The sequence below is a fragment of the Haematobia irritans genome, chromosome 5, assembly GCF_050003625.1.
Source record: "Haematobia irritans isolate KBUSLIRL chromosome 5, ASM5000362v1, whole genome shotgun sequence".
In the NCBI taxonomy this organism is placed as follows: Eukaryota; Metazoa; Arthropoda; class Insecta; order Diptera; family Muscidae; genus Haematobia; species Haematobia irritans.
In genome coordinates this window covers 118,126,709-118,154,019 of record NC_134401.1, presented here as the reverse complement: position 1 = coordinate 118,154,019, position 27,311 = coordinate 118,126,709, and the positions used below count along the sequence as shown (strand labels likewise).

The following is a 27,311-nucleotide window of genomic DNA, read 5'->3' as shown; positions in this document are numbered from 1 at the left end:
AATAGTGTACACATAATTCGGCTAGATTTCAATATTCAACTCACCCTTTGTGATTTGATAAAGCTTTATCGTTTTGTTTTAAGTTTTCATAAAATTGTATTTCCGAAAAATTCAGCAACAGAGAGAATGGGGGAGAAAATTCAACAACAGTCATTTGAATTTGCCGAAATCGATATAAACATCTAATAATCTAAACAAGTAGACCGTTGTAGGTCAATAATTTAACTAAATATAAATTTCATAAAAAAACAGCAAAATTAAAATATTTTATACTTCGAAAAATGGCTGAATGGGCAACATATTTTCTTTGGTTACTTGTGGTCATAGCCGCCTTTACAATTATACGAGTAAGTTTTTGAATTTCATAATGATTTTTTTTTTAGTTAAACAATTTTTTTGTTTACCATCTCCATAAAAATAAAAACTGACACAATTAATCCTAGATTTGTTGCTCAGTCATGTGCCATTCATTGGCAGTCAGTGAAAATCAACGAACACCTGGTGTTAGAAGACGTATTATTCGACAAATTCGTATTGATCCACCGGGATCATCGCCATCACCTTCGGATGAGGGTAAGTAAAGTGCAAAGGAATTTGTGCAAATTGCGTTTTGATTTAGAAAATCACTTTAAATTTGATTGACATTAAATTTGAAATTGCGACTAATTGTGAAAAATAGATCCATCAAAACAACGGCGTGTGACTTCCATTGTTTGCGGTTTATCAGTGGAACGCTTCACTTCGTCCGGATTAAAATTTTTTCATAATGTGGTTATAATCAAATGTAAGAAATTCTATTGAAGGACATTTTTGGAAAATATTTTTGGACATTTTATATTTTTTTTTCTTCAAAAAACACTGCCAATATTTTGTCTATTGCGTTGAATACTTTAGAACTATAGTATTTTTATTCGCCTGAAAGTATGCAAACATTAATAGGTCTATACGTCTTTGCGTCTGTTAACATATTTCTCCTTAATTTTTGGTAGCTACTGAACAATGCAATTTTAATGTAATTTTTGTTTTTTAATTTGGCTCGTTGTTGTTTATATGACGTATTTGAGCCTTATATCTTGTGGTGTTTTTTTTTATTAGATTTCCTTGTGAAAATATGTGCTGCTATATTTTTTCAATATCCCATAGAAAAATGCAAAGCAGCTCGCATCCAATTAACGTGTTTTTTAATTTTATTGTTTAAAAGCAAAAGTGTCGGAAATAACATGCATTTTTCAAATCATGTTACGGTGTGGTCAGGGAGCCACCGTGGTGCAATGGTTAGCATGCCCGCCTTGCATACACAAGGTCGTGGGTTCGATTCCTGCTACGACCGAACACCAAAAGGTTTTCCAGCGGTTGATTATCCCACATCAGTAATGCTGGTGACATTTCTGAGGGTTTCAAGCTTCTCTAAGTGGTTTCACTGGAATGTGGAACGCCGTTCGGACACGGCTATAAAAAAAGGAGGTCCCTTGTCATTGAGCTTAACATGGAATCGGGCAGCACTCAGTGATAAGAGAGAAGTTCACAACTGTGGTATCACAATGGACTGAATAGCCTAAGTGAGCCTGATACATCGGGCTGCCACATAACCTAACCTAACCTAACCTACGGTGTCGTCACACTAAGCAAATATTTGACAGAAATCAAAAGAGAATTCTTAGCCAAAGCCATCAAACAGTTTTAGCTCATATTGAATATATAATATCATGCTAGGATTATTTTCCAAAACCGGTATTCAAATATTTCGAAGTTGGTCCTGGAAAAAAGTTTGACATTTGGTCAAATATTTGCCTAGTGGTCATACCCTTAGATTTATTCAAATTGGCTACCTTTAGCATGAAATATGGCCGACAAAATCACAAGCTGAACGAAAGTGGCTTTGCCATATTGTGGCCCATTCCTTGAAATGATCGATCTTTGGTCTTTTTCAATTCCATGCTTACTATCTAGCAATGACTCAGGTGAAAAAGTCCAACGGATTGAGTTTCCCAGATTTTGTTGGTCATTATATGGGAGAAATGAAGCGAGGAAACAAATTTTTAAACCATTCTTGATTGAGTCCTTTTGGAAAGTACATGGTCGGCCGCCGAAAAGTTTGTCTGCCCAGGGCTTCAGAATTGTCTTTAGGACATTTGTACGATAATATTCGGTTTTTTTTTTTTGACCCCATCGTCAGTGTCGGCTGTATTTTTCAGGCTCTTGTCGCCAAATTAAGGTGCTTTTGTTCCCAAAAATCCCCAATTTAAATTAAAATTCCTCACATAAATCCCCAATAAATTTTTGACAAGTTATTATGAAAAAAATAAAGAAAACCGCTAAAAATTAAAAATAGAAAAAATAAAAAATTTTTGGTATACTAGCTTGCGAGCTGCAATAAGATCGAGATTTCGGTGTTCGTCTCGTCCAATGGTCGAGGAATGTGACCATAAATACACAAGTAATAAAATTTTTTGGTATATCCATACGAAGCTGATGCATTTTCATCATTTCTCTATTTATGGGATATGTTACCCAAATCAGTTATGAACACTGATAAGAGGCAACATTTAGACGCGAGTATTCACGAAATGATTTCGCAATTTTAAAAAATGTTTCAGCCAAGCTAGGCCCAATACTCCATTTCCACCCTATTTTCTATTTCGGAAAAAAATCCCCACAAAAATCCTTAAATTTTTGGAAAGTCCCCACCTCAAATCCTTATGCTCGCAACTCAAAAATTTCGTCCCCATTCTCAGTTTTGTATGGCTTCACATTGGAGAAAACCAAATTCAGTAACATTTCACTTTCATGCAAACGAAGCAACTTCTTGCCTCTTTCCAGTCCTAACTTTTTTGGTGCACCGGTTAGGTCTTACACTTTTTGGAACTCCAATGGGTTTAGTTCAAGCTCACTTTTTAATAAGTGTTACATCAATTCTCGCGGTATGTTCAGCTTACCAGCAAATTTTCTAGCATTGCGGCATGGATTTGGATCAAATTTTTTTGTATCATTTCTGATATTGTTACCGTTTTTTGACGAAGTTTTTGAACCAATGCAACACTGCCGCCGTGGTACAAAGTATGTCTACCTTGCATACAAAGGGTCATGGGTTCAATCCCAGAAGCTTTGAAACATTTCAGAGTGTTTTAAAGCTTATCTAAAAGATTTCTCTGCAATGTGTATCGCCGTTCGGACTCGGCTATAAAAAAGAGGCCCCTTGTCATTTAGATAAAAATAGAATCAGACAGCATCCAGTGATAAGAGAGATGTTCACCACTGTGGCATCACAATGGACTGAATATTCTAAGTGGGCCAGATATATCGGGCTTTCCCTAAACCTAACCTAACATAACACGGTCCTATGAATATGGACCCCAAGAGCCTCAAAGCTAAGTAAAGTAGAACCCCATAAAATTGTATGATAAGACTTCATTTTGTTTTATTTATATTTATTTATCTATACGTTTGCATTATGAAACCCTCGTTTGTTACAATTAACAACAGATTTGTTTTTGCTTGGCTGGCCTTCGGCCGGGGTTTCAAACTTTTACCTTTGGAAGGAGTCCAAAGTGGTCTATCCTGAATGCTAAGTGATATGAATGGCGAGATTTAAGAATTTCTCCTATGGATAGATCCAAAGATGATTAACGCAAAATCAAAATGAAAAGGATGGATGGCCCTTGACCGGCGTTCAAGATTTTGTCCTATGGACAGAGTCCACAATGAAAAGAAAGTGAACGCCTTTGGTAGAATGACCAAAATCCGTTTTATTTAAGTCGGGTTTTCTCGGTTCTAAAACATGGTAAAATTTTTTAAAACCGGTGGGCGGTGTTTTAAAAATTAAATAACCGGCATAACCGGTCCAACCGGTTTTTTCCCCAAAAGGTGGGTTTAGCCGCTAAAATCGTCATTTTTTCACTAAAGTGAAAACTAAATCAGTAAAAAAGGCATAAAATTATACATATTTGTTGCATATTTCATTATAACTTAATGGGGAATAGCCCAAAGCAAATTTTAACAAAGTTTGTTTCCTTAAAATGGATTATTAAAGAAAAGTAATCGTGAAAAAATGACGATTTTAGCGGCTAAGCTCGAACTTAATACCCACCTAAAAGGAGAAAAACGCTTAATTTAATACAAATGAAGAGAAAATATTTCAATGTTTTAATGTAAAAATAAAATTCCTTGACCGTAGTTGCGGCAACAATACCGTAGATAAACATTAAAATGTTGATTTTTGTTTTTTATTTTTTGGTTCCATTTACTTTTTGTGAACATTTCTGAAATCTCGACAACTAAAATTTTTCTTGTTCATACGTATTTTATTTGACATCTTGGACGAATACAATGTTGGAAGTGTTCAGAAACGAGTTGGAACAGCGCAGAAAATACATTCGGGATGTTTTCTTATTTCAGTTTACATTGAAAATAGAAAAACCGAAACCCGGTTTTTGTGATATTAAAAACACCGGTCCACCGAAAATGGGATTTTATACAAAACCGACAATCGGTGCAAAACAAAAAACCGGTCAACCGGTTTTCACCGACCGGTTTTGATCACTCTAGCCTTTGGCCGCGGTTTAAAATTGTATGCATTGAATTCAAAGCGGGCTAACGCTATTCAAAGGGATTGAAGATTAGAAAGCCAGAATTGAAATATGGGGGTCGCTTTATGTGGGGGCTATATACAATTATGAACCGATATGGACCAATTTTTGGGTGATTGGGGATTGGTTTATCTGGGATATGGATAGACCGATATGGATCAAGGGCATATAACAGGTTGGCTGATAAGTCCCCGGTCTAACAAAGAAAAACAATTTTTTTTTGTGAAAATTCGTTTTTATTATTCAACATAGTTCCCTTCAAGAGCGATACAACGATTATAACGACGTTCCAATTTTTTGATACCATTTTGGTAGTACTCTTTCGGTTTTGCCTCAAAATAGGCCTCAGTTTCGGCGATCACCTCTTCATTGCAGCCAAATTTTTTCCCTGCGAGCATCCTTTTGAGGTCTGAGAACAAGAAAAAGTCGCTAGGGGCCAGATCTGGAGAATATGGTGGGTGGGGAAGCAATCCGAAGCCCAATTCATGAATTTTTGCCATCGTTCTGAATGACTTGTGGCACGATGCGTTGTCTTGGTGGAACAACACTTTTTTCTTCTTCATATGGAGCCGTTTTGCTGCGATTTCGACCTTCAAACGCTCCAATAATGTCATATAATAGTCACTGTTGATGGTTTTTACCTTCTCAAGATAATCGATAAAAATTATTCCATGCGCATCCCAAAAAACAGAGGCCATTACTTTGCCAGCGGACTTTTGAGTCTTTTCAAGCTTCGGAGACGGTTCACCGGTCGCTGTCCACTCAGCCGACTGTCGATTGGACTCAGGAGTGTAGTGATGGAGCCATGTTTCATCCATTGTCACATATCGACGGAAAAACTCGGGTGTATTACGAGTTAACAGCTGCAAACACCGCTCAGAATCATCAACACGTTGTTGTTTTTGGTCAAATGTGAGCTCGCGCGGCACCCATTTTGCACAGAGCTTCCGCATATCCAAATATTGATGAATGATATGACCAACACGTTCCTTTGATATCTTTAAGGCCTCTGCTATCTCGATCAACTTCATTTTACGGTCATTCAAAATCATTTTGTGGATTTTTTTTATGTTTTCGTCGGTAACCACCTCTTTCGGGCGTCCACTGCGTTCACCGTCCTCCGTGCTCGTTTCACCACGCTTGAATTTTGCATACCAATCAATTATTGTTGATTTCCCTGGGGCAGAGTCCGGACACTTATTATCAAGCCAAGTTTTTGCTTCTACCGTATTTTTTCCCTTCAAAAAACAGCATTTTATCAAAACACGAAATTCCTTCTTATCCATTTTTTCACAATAACAAAAGTTGCTTCACAAAGGACACTCTATCTCGCAAACTAATTGACTTACAGACGTCAAATTTTGACACGAATCATTTGAAGGTTGGTACTATATAAAAATAATAGCGACGCCATCTATGTGCCAGACCGGGGACTTATCAGCCAACCTGTTACTATATATATAATTATGGACCGATATGGACCAATTTTTGCATGGTTGTTAGAGACCATATACTAACACCACGTACCAAATTTCAACTGGATCAGATGAATTTTAATCTTCAAAGAGGCTCCGGAGGTCAAATCTGGTGATCGATTTATATGGAGGCTACGTACAAAATTTCAGCCGGATCGGATGAAATTTACTTCCCTTAGAGGATCCGCAACCTATACCCCATATAAACCTATCCCCCAAATCGGGGGATAGGTTTACATGGGGGCTATATATATAATTACTGACCGATGTGGACCAATTCTTGCATGGTTGTTAGAGACCACATACTAACAACGCGTACCAAATTTCAACCGGATCGGATGAAATTTGCTTCTCTAAGAGACTCCGCACGCCAAATCTGGGGGTCGGTTTATAAGGGGGCTATACGTAAAATTGTTTCAATAAGGCCCATTTGCAATACCATCCGACCTACATCAATAACAACTACTTATACCAAGATTCAAGTCGATATCTTGTTTCGTTCGGAAGTTAGCGTGATTTCAACAGACGGCCGGACGAATGGAAGGACATGTTTAAATCGACTCAGAATTTCACCACGACCCAGAATATATATACTTCATGGGGCCTTGGAGCAATATTTCGATGTATTACAATCAGAATGACAAAGTTAATCCTATGGTGGAGGGTATAAAAATTGGCACCCATTTTGTAGGTGTCATAGTTTACTGCGGATAACACTTCTTTGCTACTTTTTTGAAATTTTCGATGATAACACTGCCCGGGTTAAAAACGCATTTCCACTGTTGGATCACTATACCCTATGTTATCCTAATGAATTCATTGTTTAAATGAATTTCATTGAACTTTACCAATTTACCCAATTATATTGTTCCAAAACACGGAACTCTTATCTTGTCCATAAACATCGATTTTATTAGATCCGAATGTGAACAATTTGTCATTTACGTTGATTCTCTACATAATTGAAAAAATAACTGATAGAAAAATTCCAATTAATTCTAAAACAAAGTAAAGATAAGCCTTAAAATTTACATACGAAAAATGTTTGGTGCCAAAGTTAGTCATTCCTTAACGCAGTTCCATAACTTAACTAGATCCGTGGTAAGAATGAGAGAAAACGGATCATTCCTTATCGCATTTTTCCTGATTTTTTTGGTCTTACCATTACTGTGTATTCTGTTAAAGGTAAACGAATTTGTGTAATTTTTCCAAGACATAATAAGGATTTTAATTTTTCCCCTTGTTTTTTTGTAGTTCATTAATGCCTACTATAAAGAAAAAAGGCATCACAATAATGATACGTCTACACAAAATCGAGGGAATGTTAGTCAGCAAAGAAGTCATCCAGCCTCTATACTTGCCTTTGGTATGTTTCTTTACATGGTTCGTTATAAAAACTAATCGTATATCCGATTTTCTATAATCTTAAATCAAAACAAACGTAGTAGAGATATACAACTTTAATCAAGTTCTTGCTAAAAAATCAATAACTCAATGTCGACTGTTAGTAATTTTAAATATTCACTTTGATACATTTCAAAGTGGATGAAATGTCAATCGGCTTTTGATCGAAAATTTAATTAGAGATGACAATTTAGACATAATTAGACATAATTTTCTATATAATTAAACTGTTGACAAAATCTTCTATATACATAAACATTTTCTATAGAAATAAAATGTTAACAAAATTTCCTATAGAAATAAAATGTTGACAAAATTTCCTATAGAAATAAGATTTTGACAAAATTTTCTATTGAAATAAAATTTTAACAAAATTTCCTATAAAAATAAAATTTGACAAAATTTTCTATAAAATAAAATTTTGACAAAATTTTCTATAGAAATGAAATTTTGACCAAATTTCCTATAGAAATGAAATTGTGACAAAATTTCCTATAAAAATGAAATTTTGACAAAATTTTCTATAGGAATAAAATTTAGAAAAAAAATCCTATAGAAATGAAATTTTGACAAAATTTCCTAAAGAAATGAAATTTTGACAAAATTTCCTATAGGAATGAAATTTTGACAAATTTCCTATAAAAATGAAATTTTGACAAAATTTCCTATAGAAATGAGATTTTGACATAATTTCCTATAGAAACGAAATTTTGCCAAAATTTCCTATAGAAATAAAATTTTGAAAAAAAAATCCTATAGAAATGAAATTGTGACAAAATTTTCTATAGAAATAAATTTTTAACAAAATTTCCTATAGAACTGACATTTTGACAAAATTTCCTATAAAAATGAAATTTTGACAAAATTTCCTATAGAAATGAGATTTTGTCAAAATTTCCTATAAAAATTAATTTTTAAAAAAATTCCCATAGAAATGAAATTTTGACAAAATTTCTTATAGAAAATTTCTTATATGAAATTTTGAAAAAATTTTCTATAGAAATAAAATTTTGACAAAATGTCCTATGGAAATGAAATTTTGACAAAATTTTCTGTAGAAATAAAATGTTGACAAAATTTTCTATAAAATAAAATTTTGACAAAATTTCCTATAGAAATGAAATTTTGACAAAATTACCTATAGAAATGAAATTTTGATCAAATTTCCTATAGAAATGAAATTTTGACAAAAATTCCTATAGAAATGATATTTTGACAAAATTTCCTATAAAAATTAAATTTTGACAAAATTTTCTATAGAAATGAAATTGTGACAAAACTTCCAAAAAAAAAGGAAATTTTGACAAAAATTTCCATAGAATTAAAATTTTGACAAAATGTCCTATAGAAATGAAATTTTGACAAAATTTCCTATAGAAATGAGATTTTGACAAAATTTCCTATAGAAACGAAATTTTGCCAAAACTTCCTATAGAAATAAAATTTTGAAAAAAAAAAATCCTATAGAAATGAAATTTTGACAAAATTTTCTATAGAAATAAATTTTTAACAAAATTTCCTATAGCAATGACATTTTGACAAAATTTCCTATAAAAATGAAATTTTGACAAAATTTCCTATAGAAATGAGATTTTGACAAAATTTCCTATAAAAATGAATTTTTAAAAAATTTCCCATAGAAATGAAAGTTTGACAAAATTTCCTATAGATATGAAATTTTGACAAAATTTCCTGTAGAAATGAAATTTTGACAAAATTTTCTATAGAAATAAAATTTTGACAAAATTTTCTATAGAAATAAAATTTTGACAAAATGTCCTATGGAAATGAAATTTTGACAAAATTTTCTGTAGAAATAAAATTTTGACAAAATTTTCTATAAAATAAAATTTTGACAAAATTTCCTAAAGAAATGAAATTTTGACAAAATTTCCTATAGAAATGAAATTTTGACAAATTTCCTATAAAAATGAAATTTTTACAAAATTTCCTATAGAAATGAGATTTTGCCAAAAATTTCCTATAAAAATGAAATTTTGACAAAATTTCCTATAGAAATAAAATTTTGAAAAAAATCCTATAGAAATGACATTTTGACAAAATTTCCTATAGAAATGAGATTTTGCCAAAAATTTCCTATAGAAATGATATTTTGACAAAATTTCCTATAAAAATTAAATTTTGACAAAATTTTCTATAGAAATGAAATTGTGACAAAACTTCCAAAAAAAAAAGGAAATTTTGACAAAAATTTCCATAGAATTAAAATTTTGACAAAATGTCCTATAGAAATGAAATTTTGACAAAATTTCCTATAGAAATGAGATTTTGACAAAATTTCCTATAGAAACGAAATTTTGCCAAAACTTCCTATAGAAATAAAATTTTGAAAAAAAAAAATCCTATAGAAATGAAATTTTGACAAAATTTTCTATAGAAATAAATTTTTAACAAAATTTCCTATAGCAATGACATTTTGACAAAATTTCCTATAAAAATGAAATTTTGACAAAATTTCCTATAGAAATGAGATTTTGACAAAATTTCCTATAAAAATGAATTTTTAAAAAATTTCCCATAGAAATGAAAGTTTGACAAAATTTCCTATAGATATGAAATTTTGACAAAATTTCCTGTAGAAATGAAATTTTGACAAAATTTTCTATAGAAATAAAATTTTGACAAAATTTTCTATAGAAATAAAATTTTGACAAAATGTCCTATGGAAATGAAATTTTGACAAAATTTTCTGTAGAAATAAAATTTTGACAAAATTTTCTATAAAATAAAATTTTGACAAAATTTCCTAAAGAAATGAAATTTTGACAAAATTTCCTATAGAAATGAAATTTTGACAAATTTCCTATAAAAATGAAATTTTTACAAAATTTCCTATAGAAATGAGATTTTGCCAAAAATTTCCTATAAAAATGAAATTTTGACAAAATTTCCTATAGAAATAAAATTTTGAAAAAAATCCTATAGAAATGACATTTTGACAAAATTTCCTATAGAAATGAGATTTTGCCAAAAATTTCCTATAGAAATGAAATTTTGACAAAATTTCCTAAGGAAATGAAATTTTGACAAAATTTCCTATAGAAATAAAATTTTGACAAATTTCCTATAAAAATGAAATTTTGATAAAATTTCCTATAGAAATGAGATTTTGACAAAATTTCCTATAGAAATGAAATTTTTCCAAAATTTCCTATAGAAATAAAATTTTGAAAAAAATCCTATAGAAATAACATTTTGACAAAATTTCCTATAGAAATGAAATTTTGACAAAATTTCCTATAGAAATGAAATTTTGACAAAATTTCCTATAGAAATGAAATTTTGACAAAATTTCCTATAGAAATGAAATTTTTACAAAATTTCCTATAGAAATGAAATTTTGACAAATTTCCTATAAAAATGAAATTTTGACAATTTTTCATATAGAAATGAGATTTTGCCAAAAATTTCCTATAGAAATGAAATTTTACCAAAATTTCCTATAGAAATAAAATTTTGAAAAAAAAATCCTATAGAAATGAAATTTTGACAAAATGTTTTATAGAAATGAAATTTTGACAAAGAGTTATCTTTGGAGTTTCCAACTTTATATTGATCGTGATGTTGACTTCATGCGATCCACAATGTATTCATTAAGAGATTTATGCTTTCCTCAACTGATTCCTTTCTATTCCCCATATCGTCGACAATGGTCTCGGACTACATATGATTTTGGAGAGAAATTTCATCATTATGGACCTCCTGCAAATGCAATTCACTATTCACCTTGTGATCTTATTGTAGAAGTTAGGTTATGTGAGGTTCTATTCAGACCATTGTAATATCAATGAGTGTTGTCTGATTCTATGTTTAGCTCAATGACAAGGGACCTCCTTTTTATAGCCTAGTCTGAACGGCTTTCCACATTGCGGTGGAACCACTTTGAAGCGCCCAGAAATGTCATCAACAGTAATGAGAGAAAGAATAGTCCACAGCTAAACAACATTTTGGTGTTTGCTCGTTTGAACCCATGACCCTGTGTATGAAAGGGGGGCATTCTAACCATTACATCACGGTGGCTTCTATTGTAGAAGTTGATCTGGATAACTTTTATCATACTCCCTCCCATAGGATAGACTTTTAGGATTCACTTATTAACTAACCCTACCTTCCGACTTAGCCTCGGTTTCTGTTTGACTCCTTCGTTGACAACCCTTGTATTTCCAATCTTGAAAAAAGGTACATTGCTTACGATGAACGCCAGGCCTTTGATTTTGCTCACGGTAGGTTAGGTTAGGTTATGTTACGTGGCAGCCCGATGTATCAGGCGTCTAGTGAGCCTGAGCCTATTCAGTCCATTGTGATACTACATTGGTGAACTTCTCTCTTATCACTGAGTGCTGCCCGATTCCATGTTAAACTCATTGACAAGGGACCTCTTTTTATAGCCGAGTCCGAACGGCGTTCCACATTGCAAACCACTTCGAGAAACTTTGAAACCCTCAAGAATGTCACCAGCATTACTGAGGTGGGATTATCCACCGCTGGAAAACTTTTTGGTGTTCGTTCGAAGCAGGAATCGAACCCACGACCTTGTGTATGCAAGGGGGGCATGCGAACCATTGCACCACGGTGGCTCCCTTCACGGTAAATAAACAGACTTATTGCAGCTCCGGGACAAAGAGGACTTCATTTTTAACCTCTTTTCTGTGTTGACACAAATCTTCAGAACGAAGCTCTTTATGCTAACTGTAATGTTCGTCAGTTGTGGTATATGCCCTTTATTTACTAGTTTAAGTGTAACTCATCCGTTGTATGAGGGACAGCATATTGATGTGTCTTCATATCCCATAGCTTCGCCATCGTCCTACTGTCTCAGAACTTAAGGTGGGTCAACCTTTCATCGGAATTTGGCACAAAGGACGCCGATCGAACGTTTATGTACGGTATGATGGTTGAAGTGCCAACCACCAGGTGACTATATGTGATTGTTTAGATCAATGAGAGTTCACTTTCTTGCAATCTGTCGAATATGCAGAAATGTCACCAGCATTACTGAGAGGAGTTAAAACACCATTGTTTGTGTCTCGATATTGGGTTGTATTATTACATGCTAACCATTTCCAAGAACATTCTGCCAGAAATAAAAAATAGTGCTTTTTCATTCTGCCTTTATGTACCAGTATAAATATGACATCTCATAGTTATGAAGTCGCATCATAAAATGAGATGTGTATAATAACACCCGTATTTGATTCGTCAACAAAATACGCAAAAATTTCGTTCTCAGAGAAAAAAAAGGGTGATTTGAGGGTACTAGTTCGTATTTACTGATATGTCCATTATAATCTTATCAGTGGGGATAACAAAGTGATATGGGCTTTAGTTATGTGAGGTAAATATACGAGTGTGTTCTCCATCTCTCTCTCTCTCTCTCTTATTCTATATCTTGCAAACTATCTTCAACTCTCCTACACTCTCTCAAAGAATTTGCGAGGGGAGAAAATGGCACCGATTGATAGATTTTTTTTGTTGGTGAATGGAAAACAATCCAAAAAGGGAAGTAAATAAAAACAAATCAACAACAAAAACAAAAACACACTATGAACAAATTATACTCTTCAACAATTCAATAGGCAAACAAATCAATAATACACCTACAATTAGTATTAAATTAGACATATTTAGACTAAGTTCCTATCAAAGATTACCCACAATACGGGGATAGAGACAGAGAGAGCAGAAAAATACAAGTGGAAATTAATTACGAAATATCCCAAAAAAATTCAGAGTATGGAATAGCATGGAGAATTATTTTCCTTACATCCAGAAGATCCAGATATCAAAATTTATAAAGTGGCAGTTTTCTATTAATTCTACCCATCCAACATGAATGACTTGGTGTACTACATTATTGGATTTATCTTCCTATTTGTGATCTTACCCATCATTTGTTTTTGTTGTCACATTCGTAGTGCCAGATTGGAGAAATTATGTCGTCCACTTGATTGTGACCATCAAAGACGCAATGCGTGGTTTGCTGCACTGCATTGTGGGAGAAATGCTGAGACTTCAGACATCAGAGATAATTTAGAGGATCATGGTATGATTAGAAAACTAACTAAAGTTTGTATAAAATATTTTTTATTGATTCAAATGACAAAATGTGTGGAAGTACAACTTTGAGAACCTATTCCCTTTTGCTCTAAGGGTTGCACGAATTTTATCTGCCAATGGCTTTTTCAGCGCATCCATACTGGCATTAATTACGAAAATCTATGACGTATTTGACATACATTTACGACGTATGTTACCATACGTCAAAAATGCCGTAAACTTAGACACTTATTGAGATGCTTGACATATATTTTAAAAATGCATTTTTATACCCTCCACCATAGGATGGGGGTATATTAACTTTGTCATTCCGTTTGTAACACATCGAAATATTGCTCTAAGACCCCATAAAGTATATATATTCTGGGTCGTGGTGAAATTCTAAGTCGATCTAAGCAATTCCGTCCGTCCGTCCGTCTGTTGAAATAACGCTAACTTCCGAACGAAACAAGCTATCGACTTGAAACTTGGCACAAGTAGTTGTTATTGATGTAGGTCGGATGGTATAGCAAATGGGTCATATCGGTCCACTTTTACGTATAGCTCCCATATAAACGGACCCCCAGATTTGGCTTGCGGATCCTCTAAGAAAAGTAAATTTCATCCGATCCGGCTGAAATTTGGTACATCGTGTTAGTATACGGTCTCTAATAGCCATGCGAAAATTGTTTCATATCGGTCCATAATTATATGTAGCCCCCATATAAACCGATCCCTAGATTTGGCTTGCGGAGCCTCTAAGAGAAGCAAATTTCATCCGATCCGGCTGAAATTTGGTACATGGTGTAACTGTATGGTCTCTAACAACTACGCAAATATTGGTCCACATCGGTCCATAATTATATATGTTATAGCCCCCATATTAACCGATCCCCTCGTGGAAGAGCAAAATTCTTCCGATTCCGTTGAAATTTGGTACGTGGTGTTAGTATAAGGTCTCTAACGTCCATGCAGGAATTGATCCATATCGGGCCATAATTATATCTAGCCCCTATATAAACCTATCCCCAGATTTGACTTCCGGAGCCTCTTCACACAAAAAAATTTCACGAAAATTTTTCCAATTAAAATTTTAATTGAGTTTTAAAAAATATTCAATTAAAAATTTAATTGATTCAACCAATTTTTTAATTGAAACAAAAATCAATCACAAAAATAATAGTATCAATTAATTTTTTAATTGTATCAATTAACCTTTTAATTGACCTTCAATTAATTTTTTAATTGATACTGTCATTTCTGTGATTGAAGACATTTCAATTAAAAATTAATTGGATCAACTAATTTCGTGATTGAATCAGAAAAATTTTTTTTGTGTGTTGGAAGACCAAATTTAATCTGATTCAGTTGAAATTTGGTACGTGGTGTTAATATATGCCCTCAAACACCCATGCAAAAATTGGTCCATAATTATATAGCCCCCACAAAAACCGATCCCCAGATTTGACCTCCGGTGCCTTTCTGAGAAGCAAAATTCAACCGATCTGATTGAAATTTGGTACGTGGTGTTAGTATATGGTATCTAACAACCATGCAGCAATTGGTCCATATCAGTCCATAATTATATATAGTCCCCATATAAACCGATTCCGAGATTTGGTTTTGGAGCCTCTTGGAGGAGCAAATTTCATCCGAGTCAGTTGAAATTTGGTACATTATGGTAGTATATGGCCGTTAACAACCATGTCTGACTAGGTCCATATCGGTCTATAGTTATATATAGCCCTCAGATAAATCGATCCCCAATCACACAAAAATTGGGCCATATAAAGTTCATAATTGTATGTAGCCACCAGGGCTGTGGAGCCGGAGTCGGAGTCGGAGTCTTGGAGTCGGAGTCTGAAGATTTTGCTGGAGTCGGAGTCGGAGTCGGAGTCGTGAAAATTTTGCTCGACTCCGACTCCGGCTAAACCAAATTTTTTAATACACTTCACATTTTTGTAACTAAGCAAGTTTTTACGCAAATTAGTTTCCATTGCGTTATTCATTCGATCAATGTACAGCATGATTGTAAATGAAAATCAACTTCCAATTACGGCTATCTTTTGATGTTTCCTAGAATGTTAGACTAGCAGATGGGCTGGATCGATCCATTTTAATGCCCAAAATTATTTTTTTTTTAATTTTATTTTAAGGCAAAATACATATGTGGAATATTGACAGAAAATTTTTTCAAAGTTGTTTTTTATAGAAAATTTTGTCAAAATGTTATTTCTATAAAAAGTTTTGTCAAAATTTTATTTCTATAGCAAATTTTGTCAAAATTTTATTTCTATAAAAAAATTATTCAAAATTTTATTACTATAGAAATATTTTTTCTATAGAAAATTTAGTCAAAATTTTATTTCTATAGAATATTTTGTTTCTATAGAATATTTTGCCAAATTTTATTTCTATAGAAAATTTTGCAAAAGTTTGTTTGTTACACAATTTTTTTTTTAATTTTATTTCTATTGATAACTTTATTTCTATAAAAATTTAAGTCAAAATTTTATTTCTATAGAAAATTTTGCCAAAATTTTATAGTAATAGATTTTTTATTAGAAAATTTGGTCAACATTTTATTTCTATAGAAAATTTTGTCAAAATTTTATTTCAATAGAAAATTTAGTCAAAATGTTGTTTCTGTAGAATATTTTGCAGAATTTTATTTGCTACACAAAAATTTTTCTAAAATTGTATTTTTATTGATAAGTTTTTCAAAATTTTATTTCTATAAGAAAAAATTGTCAAATTTTATTTCCATAGTAAATTTTTTCAAAATTTTTTTCTTACTGATGCTCACTGCTATAAAAAATGTATTCGAAATTTTATTACTATAGAAATATTTTTTTTCTATACAAAAATTAGTCAAAATTTTATTTCTATAGAAAATTTAGTCGAAATTTTGTTTCTATAGAATATGCTATTTTGCAAAATTTTATTTCTATAGAAAATTTTGCAAAATTACATAAAGTACATAGATTTTGTAGAAGTATATACAATTTTGTCTAAATCGATTCAAATTCATGCATATGGGAATATAAACCTTTATATAGCTCGCAACAAATTTAAAGGATTTGAGATAGTATCAATAATTTTGGTCACAAATACATATACTTTTGGTATCTTCTCATATTATGATGGATATTTATAGCATTATTTTATTTATTAAACATTGCTCTAAATTTGAAATATAGAGTTTAATTGGCATCTAATGTGAAATTAAGACATTTTTTTTGCACACATAAATAAATACGATACTTTATATCGATCCACTTACGGTACCCCCACAATAGAACTACAAATTAGTGGTATTAAAATGAGATTTAGTTATATTACCCGGAGTCGACTCCGGAGTCGGAGTCGGAGTCGAGCTGATGAAAAATGCTGGAGTCGGAGTCGGAGTCGGAGTCGAGCAAAATTGGCTCGACTCCACAGCCCTGGTAGCCACCGTGGTGCAATGGTTAGCATGCCCGCCTTGCATACACAAGGTCGTGGGTTCGATTCCTGCTTCGACCGAACACCAAAAGTTTTTCAGCGGTGGATTATCCTACCTCAGTAATGCTGGTGACATTTCTGAGGGTTACAAACAGGGATCCGGAGCGGTCCATTTTTTTCGCTCCGCTCCGCTCCCGCTCCGGAGAAAAAAAAACCGCTCCGCTCCTCGCTCCGCTCCGAGAAAAAAAAAAATCGCTCCGCTCCGCTCCACGCTCCGCTCCGCTCCTCTTCGAGAAAATTATAGCACAAACATTGTATTATTTGTTCAATTGAGTTTTATTTTATTTAGAAAAATCGGGCGGTACATATATGGGAGCTATAGCTAAATTTGAACCGATTTCGATGATTTTTTGCACATATAGTTAGTGCTATAGAAGATTACATTTCGCCAACTTTGAGTACGATCAGTTGATAAATAAGGGTTTTATGACCTAATTTGACAAAATCGGGCGATACATATATATGAGACCTATATCTAAATCTGTACCGATTTCGATGAAATTTTCAGACTTAAAGGGTGATACAGAAGATTATTTTGTGCTAAATTTGACGACGATCGGTTAGTAAAAAAAGTGCAACGTGACCCCATTTGTCGAAATCGGGCAATACATATATATGGGAGCTATATCTAAATTTGATCCGATTTCTTCCAAATTCAATAACGTTCGTCCTTGTGCCCAAAAAAACTCCCTGTACCAAATTTCATCAAAATCGGTTAATAATTGCGACCGAAATCCTGTGAACAACGAATACATGGACAGACGGACGGATGGACGGACGGACACCAAGCGCTAGATCGACTCAGGAGGTGATTCTGAGTCGATCGGTATATATTTTATGGGGTCTAAAATCAATATTTCTTGTAGGCACATTTTTTGGCAGATCAAACTTATTATACCCTAACCACTATGTGGTTTAGGGTATAATGACTTTAAAACAATGTGTTGAAATATTTTATTAATTTTGAAGATTTTTTCAGAAATATTAAATCCATTTTGACTTCATTAAAACGAAATTTGCATTCATGTTAGGATACACATTTTTATGTCGAATCACTTAGCTATAAGGACAAACAGACTTCATTGAAAAGTTTAGAGACTTTTAGACAAGGAAAAACTTTTTTTCAGAGAAATACGTCTTCTATTCTAAGCAAAATTCGTATTCGTATTTTAAGCATGTGAAATATTTGGCCTACCGACAATATTCTTTGCGGTGCACCATCTACTATTTAATATGTGATAGAAACCAAATTTATGAAAATGGACCAAAATGGACCAAATTCTGTTTGGTCTGACCATCGGACCAAATTTAAAAATTAGAAATCTTTTGGACCAATTTTGGTCCGATCGGACCAAAACGGCAACGCTGATTTGAATTGAAAGTCTATACACAGAGTAGAAGTAACTACTCTCCGAAAGTTTTTTTTTTTTTTTTTTTGCAACAGACGTAGAGAAGAGGTTTTGTTATATTTGTAATGTGTGTGTGTGTGTATGTTTATGTTTGCAACAACCTCCGTCGACATCAGTCCGTGGTATACCTACGAATATTCTTACTCAGATCTAGTGTTACCTAATTTCGCTTTTTTCCCCTTTATTGTATAATAAATGTATATGCGCACATTTTTCAACCAAAATTGAAACTATCCATAATTTTAATTAAATTTTCGAGAACTAATATCAGAAATAAGAGAATGCTAGGATATAGTACAATAGTAAAGCAAATATGAATGTCCTTACACTGAAAAAAGTATGCCCGGTTCCAAAGATTTTGTCTTTACTTTAACAGTTTGGGTATTAATTCCGAGCCAAAGAAGCGGAGAATACATGTAAGGATACTTTAAAGACGTAATTCTCTTTTAAATTTGGGGGTTATGTAATTGCTTCTACGAAGCAAATGTTAATTTTTCATTTTTTTAGATTTTTTTCGTCAGTTGTTATCAAAATCCTTTAAAAACGAGTTAACGAGTTATTTTTTTTCCATATTAAGACTCGACTTCCAGTAAAAAATATGCTATGTTTCAAGTAAAAAGCGTCTTTAAAATAAAGTGTTGAAAAACATGTCTTATTTTTAACGATTTTTTGCTTTGTAGGCAAGATGCAAAAAGGAAACAAATTTAAAGACAATTTTATTAATTTTAAAGAATTTTTCTTAATTATTAAAGTCACGTTGACCTTACCTCAAACATTTTATCTTTCATGTTATGATACACATTTTTAAGTAAAATCACTTAATTATAAGGACATTACAACTTCATTCAAAAGTTTATTGCTTTTTGGACAAGAAAAAAAAACTTTATTTTAGAGAAATGCGTCTTCCATGTTAAGCAAAATTTGCATTCTTATTCTAAGGACATTGAATCTTTGACTTCACGACAATATTTTTTTCAGTGTAGAAAACTAAAAAATTAAATATAAATAAGATCGTTTAATTGCATTTATTTGACGTTCATTACAAACATCTTTGTAGTAATACGGGATGAAATTGATCGAAAGTACTGTTGTTACTTTTACAACACATACTAGAGATATATTTTGACATTTGCCGTTTTTGAAAACAATTACTAAAAAAACACGTTGTGTATTCCCCAATGTACGTACGTACAAAAATACATATCGTACAGTTTAAACGTTTACTCACACTACGCTAAGTACTAGCTAAATTTGAAATTACCTACACAGTGTAATTTCAAAGTTACACATTTCATTCAAGTAATATTTTATTCGGAGCGGAGCGGTTTTTCATTTGGAAACCGCTCCGCTCCCGCTCCGCTCCGGATTTTAGAAATGCCGCTCCCGCTCCGCTCCCGCTCCGGCAAAAAAAGGGCTTGCTCCGCTCCGCTCCGGATCCCTGGTTACAAAGCTTCTCTAATTGGTTTCACTGCAATGTGGAACGCCGTTCGGACTCGGCTATAAAAAGGAGGTCCCTTGTCATTGAGCTTAACATAGAATCGGGCAGCACTCAGTGATAAGAGAGAAGTTCACCAATGTGGTAACACAATGGAATGAATAGTCTTAAGTGAGCCTGATACATCGGGCTGCCACCTAACCTAACCTAACCATGTAGCCCCCTTATAAGCGACATCCATAATTCAATTCTGAATCTCTACGTACCGTCCAAAAGTCCATATCGATTCGTATTTATTTGTAGACTTACCTATACATATCTTTTTTATTTAATATATACCACGAATGGACTAGCTCACTATTTAGAAAACGATATTAAGAAGTTTTAAGATACCTTGCCATCGGTAAGTATTACCACAACCCAAGTAATTCGATTGTGGATGACAGTCTTTAGTAGAAGTTTATACGCAATCCATGGTGGATGGTACATAAGATTCGGCCTGGCCGAACTTACGGCCGTATATACTTGTTATAATATAGATTTTTTTTAATACAGTTTTCATTCTATGTATGTTGGTTTTAATATATGTAGTGGCAACCCTTTATATTAAGTTCGCATAGACTATTCGGTCCATTGTGATACCACAAGTGGTGAACTTCTCTCTTATCAATTAGTGCTGCCCGATTCTATATTTATCTCAATGACAATGAACCTACTTTTTTATAGCCGAGTGAGAACGGCATTTTATATTGCAACGAAACCACTTAGAGAAACTTTAGGTTAGGTTAGGTGGCAGCCCGATGTATCAGGCTCACTTAGACTATTCTGACCATTGGTGAACTTCTCTCTTATCACTGAGTGCTGCCCGATTAAATTTTAAGCTCAATGACAAGGGACCTCCTTTTTATAGCCGAGTCCGAACGGCGTTCCACATTGCAGTGAAACCACTTAGAGAAGCCTTGAAACCTTCAGAAATGTCACCAGCATTACTGAGGTGGGATAATCCACCGCTGCAAAACTTTTTGGTATTCGGTCGAAGCAAGAATCGAACCCACGACCTTGTGTATGCAAGGCGGGCATGCTAACCATTGCACCACGGTGGCTCCTTTGAAATACTCAGAAATATCAGCAAATCTGAGGGGATAATCCACCGCTGAATAATGGTTTACATGAAATTCCTTTTTTGTACATCGCAAACTGGCATAACAAACATTTTATATTTGTTCGAATCTTTAAATTATTACGGATTTTCTCCAGTATAGTATATTCGTTTATTTTTTTCATAAAAAGTTGTCAAAAATGTTTTGGGGATTTTTGCGGGGAATTTTAATTTAAAATTTGGGATTTTTGGGAACGAAAGCATCCAAATTTGTGGACAAGAGCCAGGGAAATACTATACTATACTGCGTGGCTCTGCAATATTTTGACCCATTCCTGGCGAAGCGTCGCTTTGAGATGTCAACACTTTGGTATTTTTTAGTGCCAACTTTAGTCTCCATAATTGCCCAGGCGTAAAAATCCAACTGATTTTTGGTCATTGTGTGATAGAAATGAAGCGAGGAACCTTTCTTAAATCATTCTTCGTTGGAATTAGAAATGTGTGCGCGAGAGAAATTTCACCCACACTTACGCACGATACGTGTGGTAGCGACTCACATTCACGCGCATTCACGAAATGCAAACCTGTACTCACGCACGCTCACGCACGAACCATTTTTACAAACCCACGCAGGATTCACGATAATTCACGTGCCTCACGACATTTTTCAACCGGGAATGAGCAATGACAAGGGACCTCCTTTTAATAGCCGAGTCCGAACGGCGTTCCACATTGCAGTGAAACCACTTAGAGAAGCCTTGAAACCTTCAGGAATGTCACCAGCATTACTGAGGTGGGATAATCCACCGCTGCAAAACTTTTTGGTGTTTGGTCGAAGCAAGAATCGAACCCACGACCTTGTATATGCAAGGCGGGCATGCTAACCATTGCACCACGGTGGCTCCTTTGAAATACTCAGAAATGTCAGCAAATATAAGGGGTTAACCCACGCTGAATAATGGTTTATATGAAATTCATTTTTTGTACATCGCAAACTGGCATAACAAACATTTTATATTTGTTCCAATCTTTAAATTATTACGGATTTTCTCCAGTATAGTATATTCGTTTTTTTTTCATAAAAAGTTGTCAAAAATGTTTTGGGGATTTTTGCGAAGAATTTTAATTTAAAATTTGGGATTTTTGGGAACGAACGCGTGTCACGACAATTTCGCGTCACTCGCACACCTCTACGAGGGCGGTTCGGAAACTTCTTAGCCTATCAATGAAAGAGAATAGTTAGTTTTTCAAAAATATTTTTATTTTTCAGTAATATTCTCCTGAAACTTCAATACACTTAGTCCAACGCTTTTCTAGCAATTCTATCCCTTGATTAAAATAGCTTTCCTCAAGGTCTTCAAAATAGTGGTTTACAACTGTAATTGCAGCTTCATTTGAGGTAAAACGCTTGCCAGCAAGGATTTTTTTAGATTTGGGGACTAAATCAGGAGAATAAGGTGAGTGATCAAGCAACTCGTACTTTAATTCGTTGATTTTAGCCATTGTTAAAACACTCTTGTGCGCTGGTGCGTTGTCTTGATGAAAAAGTATTTTTTTTTGTTGTAAACCAGAACGTTTTTCTCGAATTTGTACATTTAATTGATGCAAAAGGTTGCAATAGTACTCTGAATTTATTGTTTTACCCTTTTGTAGATAGTCAATCAATAAAATACCTTTGAAGTCCGAAGAAACCGTTGCCATAACCTTACCAGCTGATTGAATTGTTTTTGCCTTTTTTGGGGCACTTCCTCCAGCTTCAGTCCATTGTTTGGATTGTTCTTTTGTCTCTGGAGTATAGTGGTGGATCCATGTCTCATCAACAGTTATGAAACGACGCTTAAAATCCATTTTATTTCGCTTAAAACGATCCAAACAAGCTTGAGAAATGTTCATTCTTATGGGTTTTTGATCGACTGTTAACAAATGTGGCACCCATCTTACAGAAAGCTTTTTCATCTGTAGTTCTTCATGCAAAATTAAATGGACTCGATCAGTTGAGATCAGTGATGCCATGAAGTTTTTTGAAAATTCCCTACGCGGCTCCTAAAAATTCCCTTTATTTTTCCCTGTATAATATTTAAATTTATGAACACGAATCCGCGTATGCACTGCAAGTGACCTTTGTATTAGAAAATATTGAGAGGCACCAAGTTGAGGAAGCCATCACCTTTTATGAACCTTAATGGAAGCGTTAATTCCTGCAAATGAAATCTATTTACGCATTTGTAATTAAATACCAATGCAAAAACATCTGTTAACGGTACCGCTGAACTTTTCTAAATAAAATCAATAACATCGTTAGCGGTGAATTGCGTATTCCATTAGTTGAAGCTTTGACTACCATATATGTTGGATCTTCAAATACCTGGAATATTAAGGAAAAGTACTCTTCTTGGTGCAAAATGTAGAGAACTCTGGAAATTGGAAAAATTCCCTACATTTGTAGAAAAAATGAAAAATCTGTCCTTTTTTCCCAACAGATGTAGTTTTAGGAAAAAATCCCTACAAAAAAGAATTTTTCCCTACGCATGGCATCACTGGTTGAGATGCCCATGATATTAGCAATTTCACGCACTTTTATTCGTCGATCATTTAATACCATATCATGCACTATGTTGTTGCTGTTTTTGGACTTCCACTACGTGGTTTATCTTCAATGCTTGTACGACCACGTTTAAATTCAGCAACCCAATTTTTTACTGTTGCATATGAAGGAGCACTTTCACCTAACACATTCACCATATCATTATGAATTTCTTGTCCCGATAAACCTTTTTTTATGTAAATATTTAATGACAGCACGCATTTCTAATTTTCCATTGTAAAAAAAATTGCGGATGCGCCTTTTTTGAACACCTGTTTCTATATGAAGGAGTTGCCAGATCAAAAAAATTTAACATGTGTTCATAACAGAGATGGATGTTTCCAAAACACTTAACTTTTTTCTGTTTATACCGCGCTTTTTGTGCTAGGCTAAGGAGTTTCGGAACTGCCCTCGTAGTTGGAATGTCCGTGGTCGGCGGAAGGAGTGTTTGTCTGCCCAGGACATCGTTAGACATTTGTCCGAAAATATTCGGCATTTATATTAATCACACGGTTGATGAATATGGGAGGAGCATAGGCGGACCATCGGTCCTTAAAGCGCGCATTACCATCGGCGGTGCTTGAGTTCTGATGTGATGATTTTTAGCTGATCTCGTTGACAACTAAACCCGATTATATTTATTCTCAAACTGTTCAATTAGCAAAGGAGAAAACCACATTCGCCAACTGATCACTATAGTACAAGCGAAGCAACTCCTTGGCTCTTTCCATTTCCATCTGTTTTTGTGCATCAGGGAGCTATTAGAAATTTCTTTGGCTTCAGTCATTTTTCAATGTGTTGCATTTGTTCTCGAAATGTGTTCAGCTCACTAACATTTTTTTCCGATCAAACCTGACATTCACATACGGATCATTTGTGGTGTTGTTACAGTTTTCTACCACTTTTGGAGGCGATGCAACACGGTAACATGTAATGGTACGAGGAACGAACGATTGCCACTTGTGGTTTACCAACCGAATATAAAGCAATCACACTTCCATCACTACGAACTCTATTTCTGAAGGAAATAGATCGAAATTATTTTGTAAGCTTGTAAACAATAATATGAACTGTCACTGAAATAAATATGTCAGCAGTCAGACGAGTGGAAATTATGGCAGGTCGTTAAGCGGTTGTCCTAGAGTGGTTCATTAGGTCCTGTCTATGAGAGTAACCCTACTAAAGTGACCCAAGACGTGTTCTTTAGAAAATGTCGGAGTCATGTTGTGTCGTTACTCGTTCGTGAGTACGAGAGTGATTGAGGTCATAACACGCATACCATGCATGAGTAAACACTCAAATGCGTACATCACTTAAGGAGATTGTAAGATCATTTACATTCTTTGCCAAAAGGAAGTGTATAATTATTAAGATCGATTTTTTTAGAAATTGGAAAAAATTGGAACACAAACAAGCAATTTCAGGAAACGAATCTGAGTCCTTCATTATCTATTACCATTTGGGAGCCACCGTGGTGCAATGGTTAGCATGCCCGCCTTGCATACACAAGGTCGTGGGTACGATTCTTGCTTCGACCAAACCCCAAAAAGTTTTTCAACGGTGGATTATCCCACCTCAGTAATGCTGGTGAAATTTCTGAGGGTTTCAAAGCTTCTCTAAGTGGTTTCACTGCAATGTAGAAAGCCGTTCGGACTCGGCTATAAAAAGTAGTTCCCTTGTCATTGAGCTTAACATGGAATCGGGCAGCACTCAGTGATAAGAGAGAAGTTAACCAATGTGGTATCACAATGAACTGAATAGTCTAAGTGAACCTGATACATCGGGCTGCCACCTAACCTAACCTTCATTATCTACAAAAGGTGTATTGGACCTAACATATGTATATATCATATAAGCATATTTTCAAGATGATAAAATTTTTACCATCCTAGTCTAATTTTTGAAAATATTCTCCCACTGTGTCACATTGTTTACACATGCTTCTTTGATTTCTAGAAAGAGAAATTCCGATCACCACCAATGCCATCAACACCACTGTGTCACCCTGTCTGATTACTTTATAATCTTATCTACGGGTGACCATAGATATAGAGACCTAGGTATACATGATAGAGGCACATATTCCATTGTAGCCAAATCCATGAATGACATACCCATAAAAAGAAGAAGTGGTGTAAAACAGAGTAGACGATATGTGAATACGAATATTATATCGTTGCCATTCAAAGACTTGTCAACATTCTTGTTTTATTGGTGGTCTATTTGTACAGCACTGAACTCTCAAGACAAACAAAATACAAAAAAAAAAACGAAATCGCGCGGCACGGGTTAAATAAACCATATTTCAGATATATGCAGTGCGAGCATGCATTCCAATAGAACGTTAAAATCTCAAAATCTCTTGTAACATTTTGTATTCGCTTCATAGAAACAAAAAAACGGCTTTTGAAATCAATCAACATGAATATTCTTGCAATGTATATGGTGGTGTTTTTCGTCATTTTCCTTGGTCTACCGGTGGTATTTCTAATATTAAGGGTAAATGTTTTGGTTGTGACATCTAAAAGTATTCCATTTAAGCTGTTTCCCCCCTTCCTCCATGACATTCACTATAGTTTATCCTGTGGTTTATATTGGAATATTGCGGTTTTGGAACGGAGCATCGACGTAGACAAGCTGCTGCCCAACGAGGTCAACGCTCCAATAATAGAGGTAATCATAATCGTCAATTATATGTGGATGGATATTTCTATGATGGTTAGTATGAAAAACTAATTGAATTTTATGCCGGATAGAAGATATAGGAATATAGTAGCTGACACAGCAGTCGATATTATTTTCTCAGTGTTAACTGAAGGTGCTGATTTAGTTCAATTGATATACTTTGCAACTGTTTACAGTACCGATGTCAAATACTTGGACAATAGACGTTCGTTACGAGGGTTGTCGTTTACTTAGCGGGATTGGACAACCCTAGTGTTGCAATCTGCCAACTGAGAGCACTATCGTAAAGCTTGACATTTTTGAGGTTATACGTACTAAGAACGTAACATATGAGCGTATTTGTGTCATATACTAACACCATGTACCAAATTTCAGCCGGATCGGATGAAATTGCTTCTCTTAAAGGCCTCGCAAGCCAAATCGGGGGATCGGTTTATATTGGGGCTATATATAATTATGGACCGATGTGGACCAATTTTTGCATGGTTGTTAGAGACCATATACCAATATCATGTACCAAATTTCAGGCGGATAGGATGAAATTTGCTTCTCTTAGAGGGTCTGCAAGCCAAGTTTGGGGATCCGTTTATATGGGGGCTATACGTAAAAGTGGACCGATATGGCCCATTTGCAATACCATCCGACCTACATCAATAGCAACCACTTGTGCCAAGTTTCAAGTCGATACCTTGTTTCGTTCGGACGTTAACATGATTTCAACAGACGGACGGACATGCTCAGATTGACTCAGAATTTCACCACGACCCAGAATATATATACTTTATGGGGTCTGAGAGCAATATTTCGATGTCTTACAAAAGGAATGACAAAGTTAATATAGCCCCATCCTATGGTGGAGGGTATAAAAAATGGGATGGAAAATGTCTTTAGCTCCATGTGAAGTTCAAGATGGACGCACTTTTGGTGAAACTTACAAATTTTAGAAAATTTGAACTACTTTGTGAGATATACGAATTTAGCAAATCATTCATACTAGAGGTGTGCGCGTGACTGAAATTTCACTCACACTCACGCACATTCACGAAGAAAAATATTTATTCACGCACGCTCACGCA

The 27,311-nt window shown here is 34.2% G+C and overlaps 1 protein-coding gene across 5 annotated transcripts in view; it reads left to right on the top strand.

Moving 5' to 3' along the window:
* LOC142238382 (uncharacterized) overlaps window positions 1-27,311 on the top strand; it is a 119,909-nt gene that overhangs the window by 28,897 nt on the left and 63,701 nt on the right. The window contains exons 1-2 of one of the 5 annotated variants that reach the window (XM_075310002.1): window positions 25,794-26,049; window positions 26,127-26,268. The exons of 2 other annotated variants lie outside the window; for them this stretch is intronic. In XM_075310002.1, coding sequence (XP_075166117.1) covers window positions 25,972-26,049; window positions 26,127-26,268 — 220 coding nt within the window. In that variant the 5' untranslated portion in view covers window positions 25,794-25,971. Of the gene's footprint in view, window positions 1-13,109; window positions 13,530-25,793; window positions 26,050-26,126; window positions 26,269-27,311 lie in introns of those variants that run through there. 2 more of the 5 variants (XM_075310005.1, XM_075310003.1) reach the window with 2 other exon arrangements.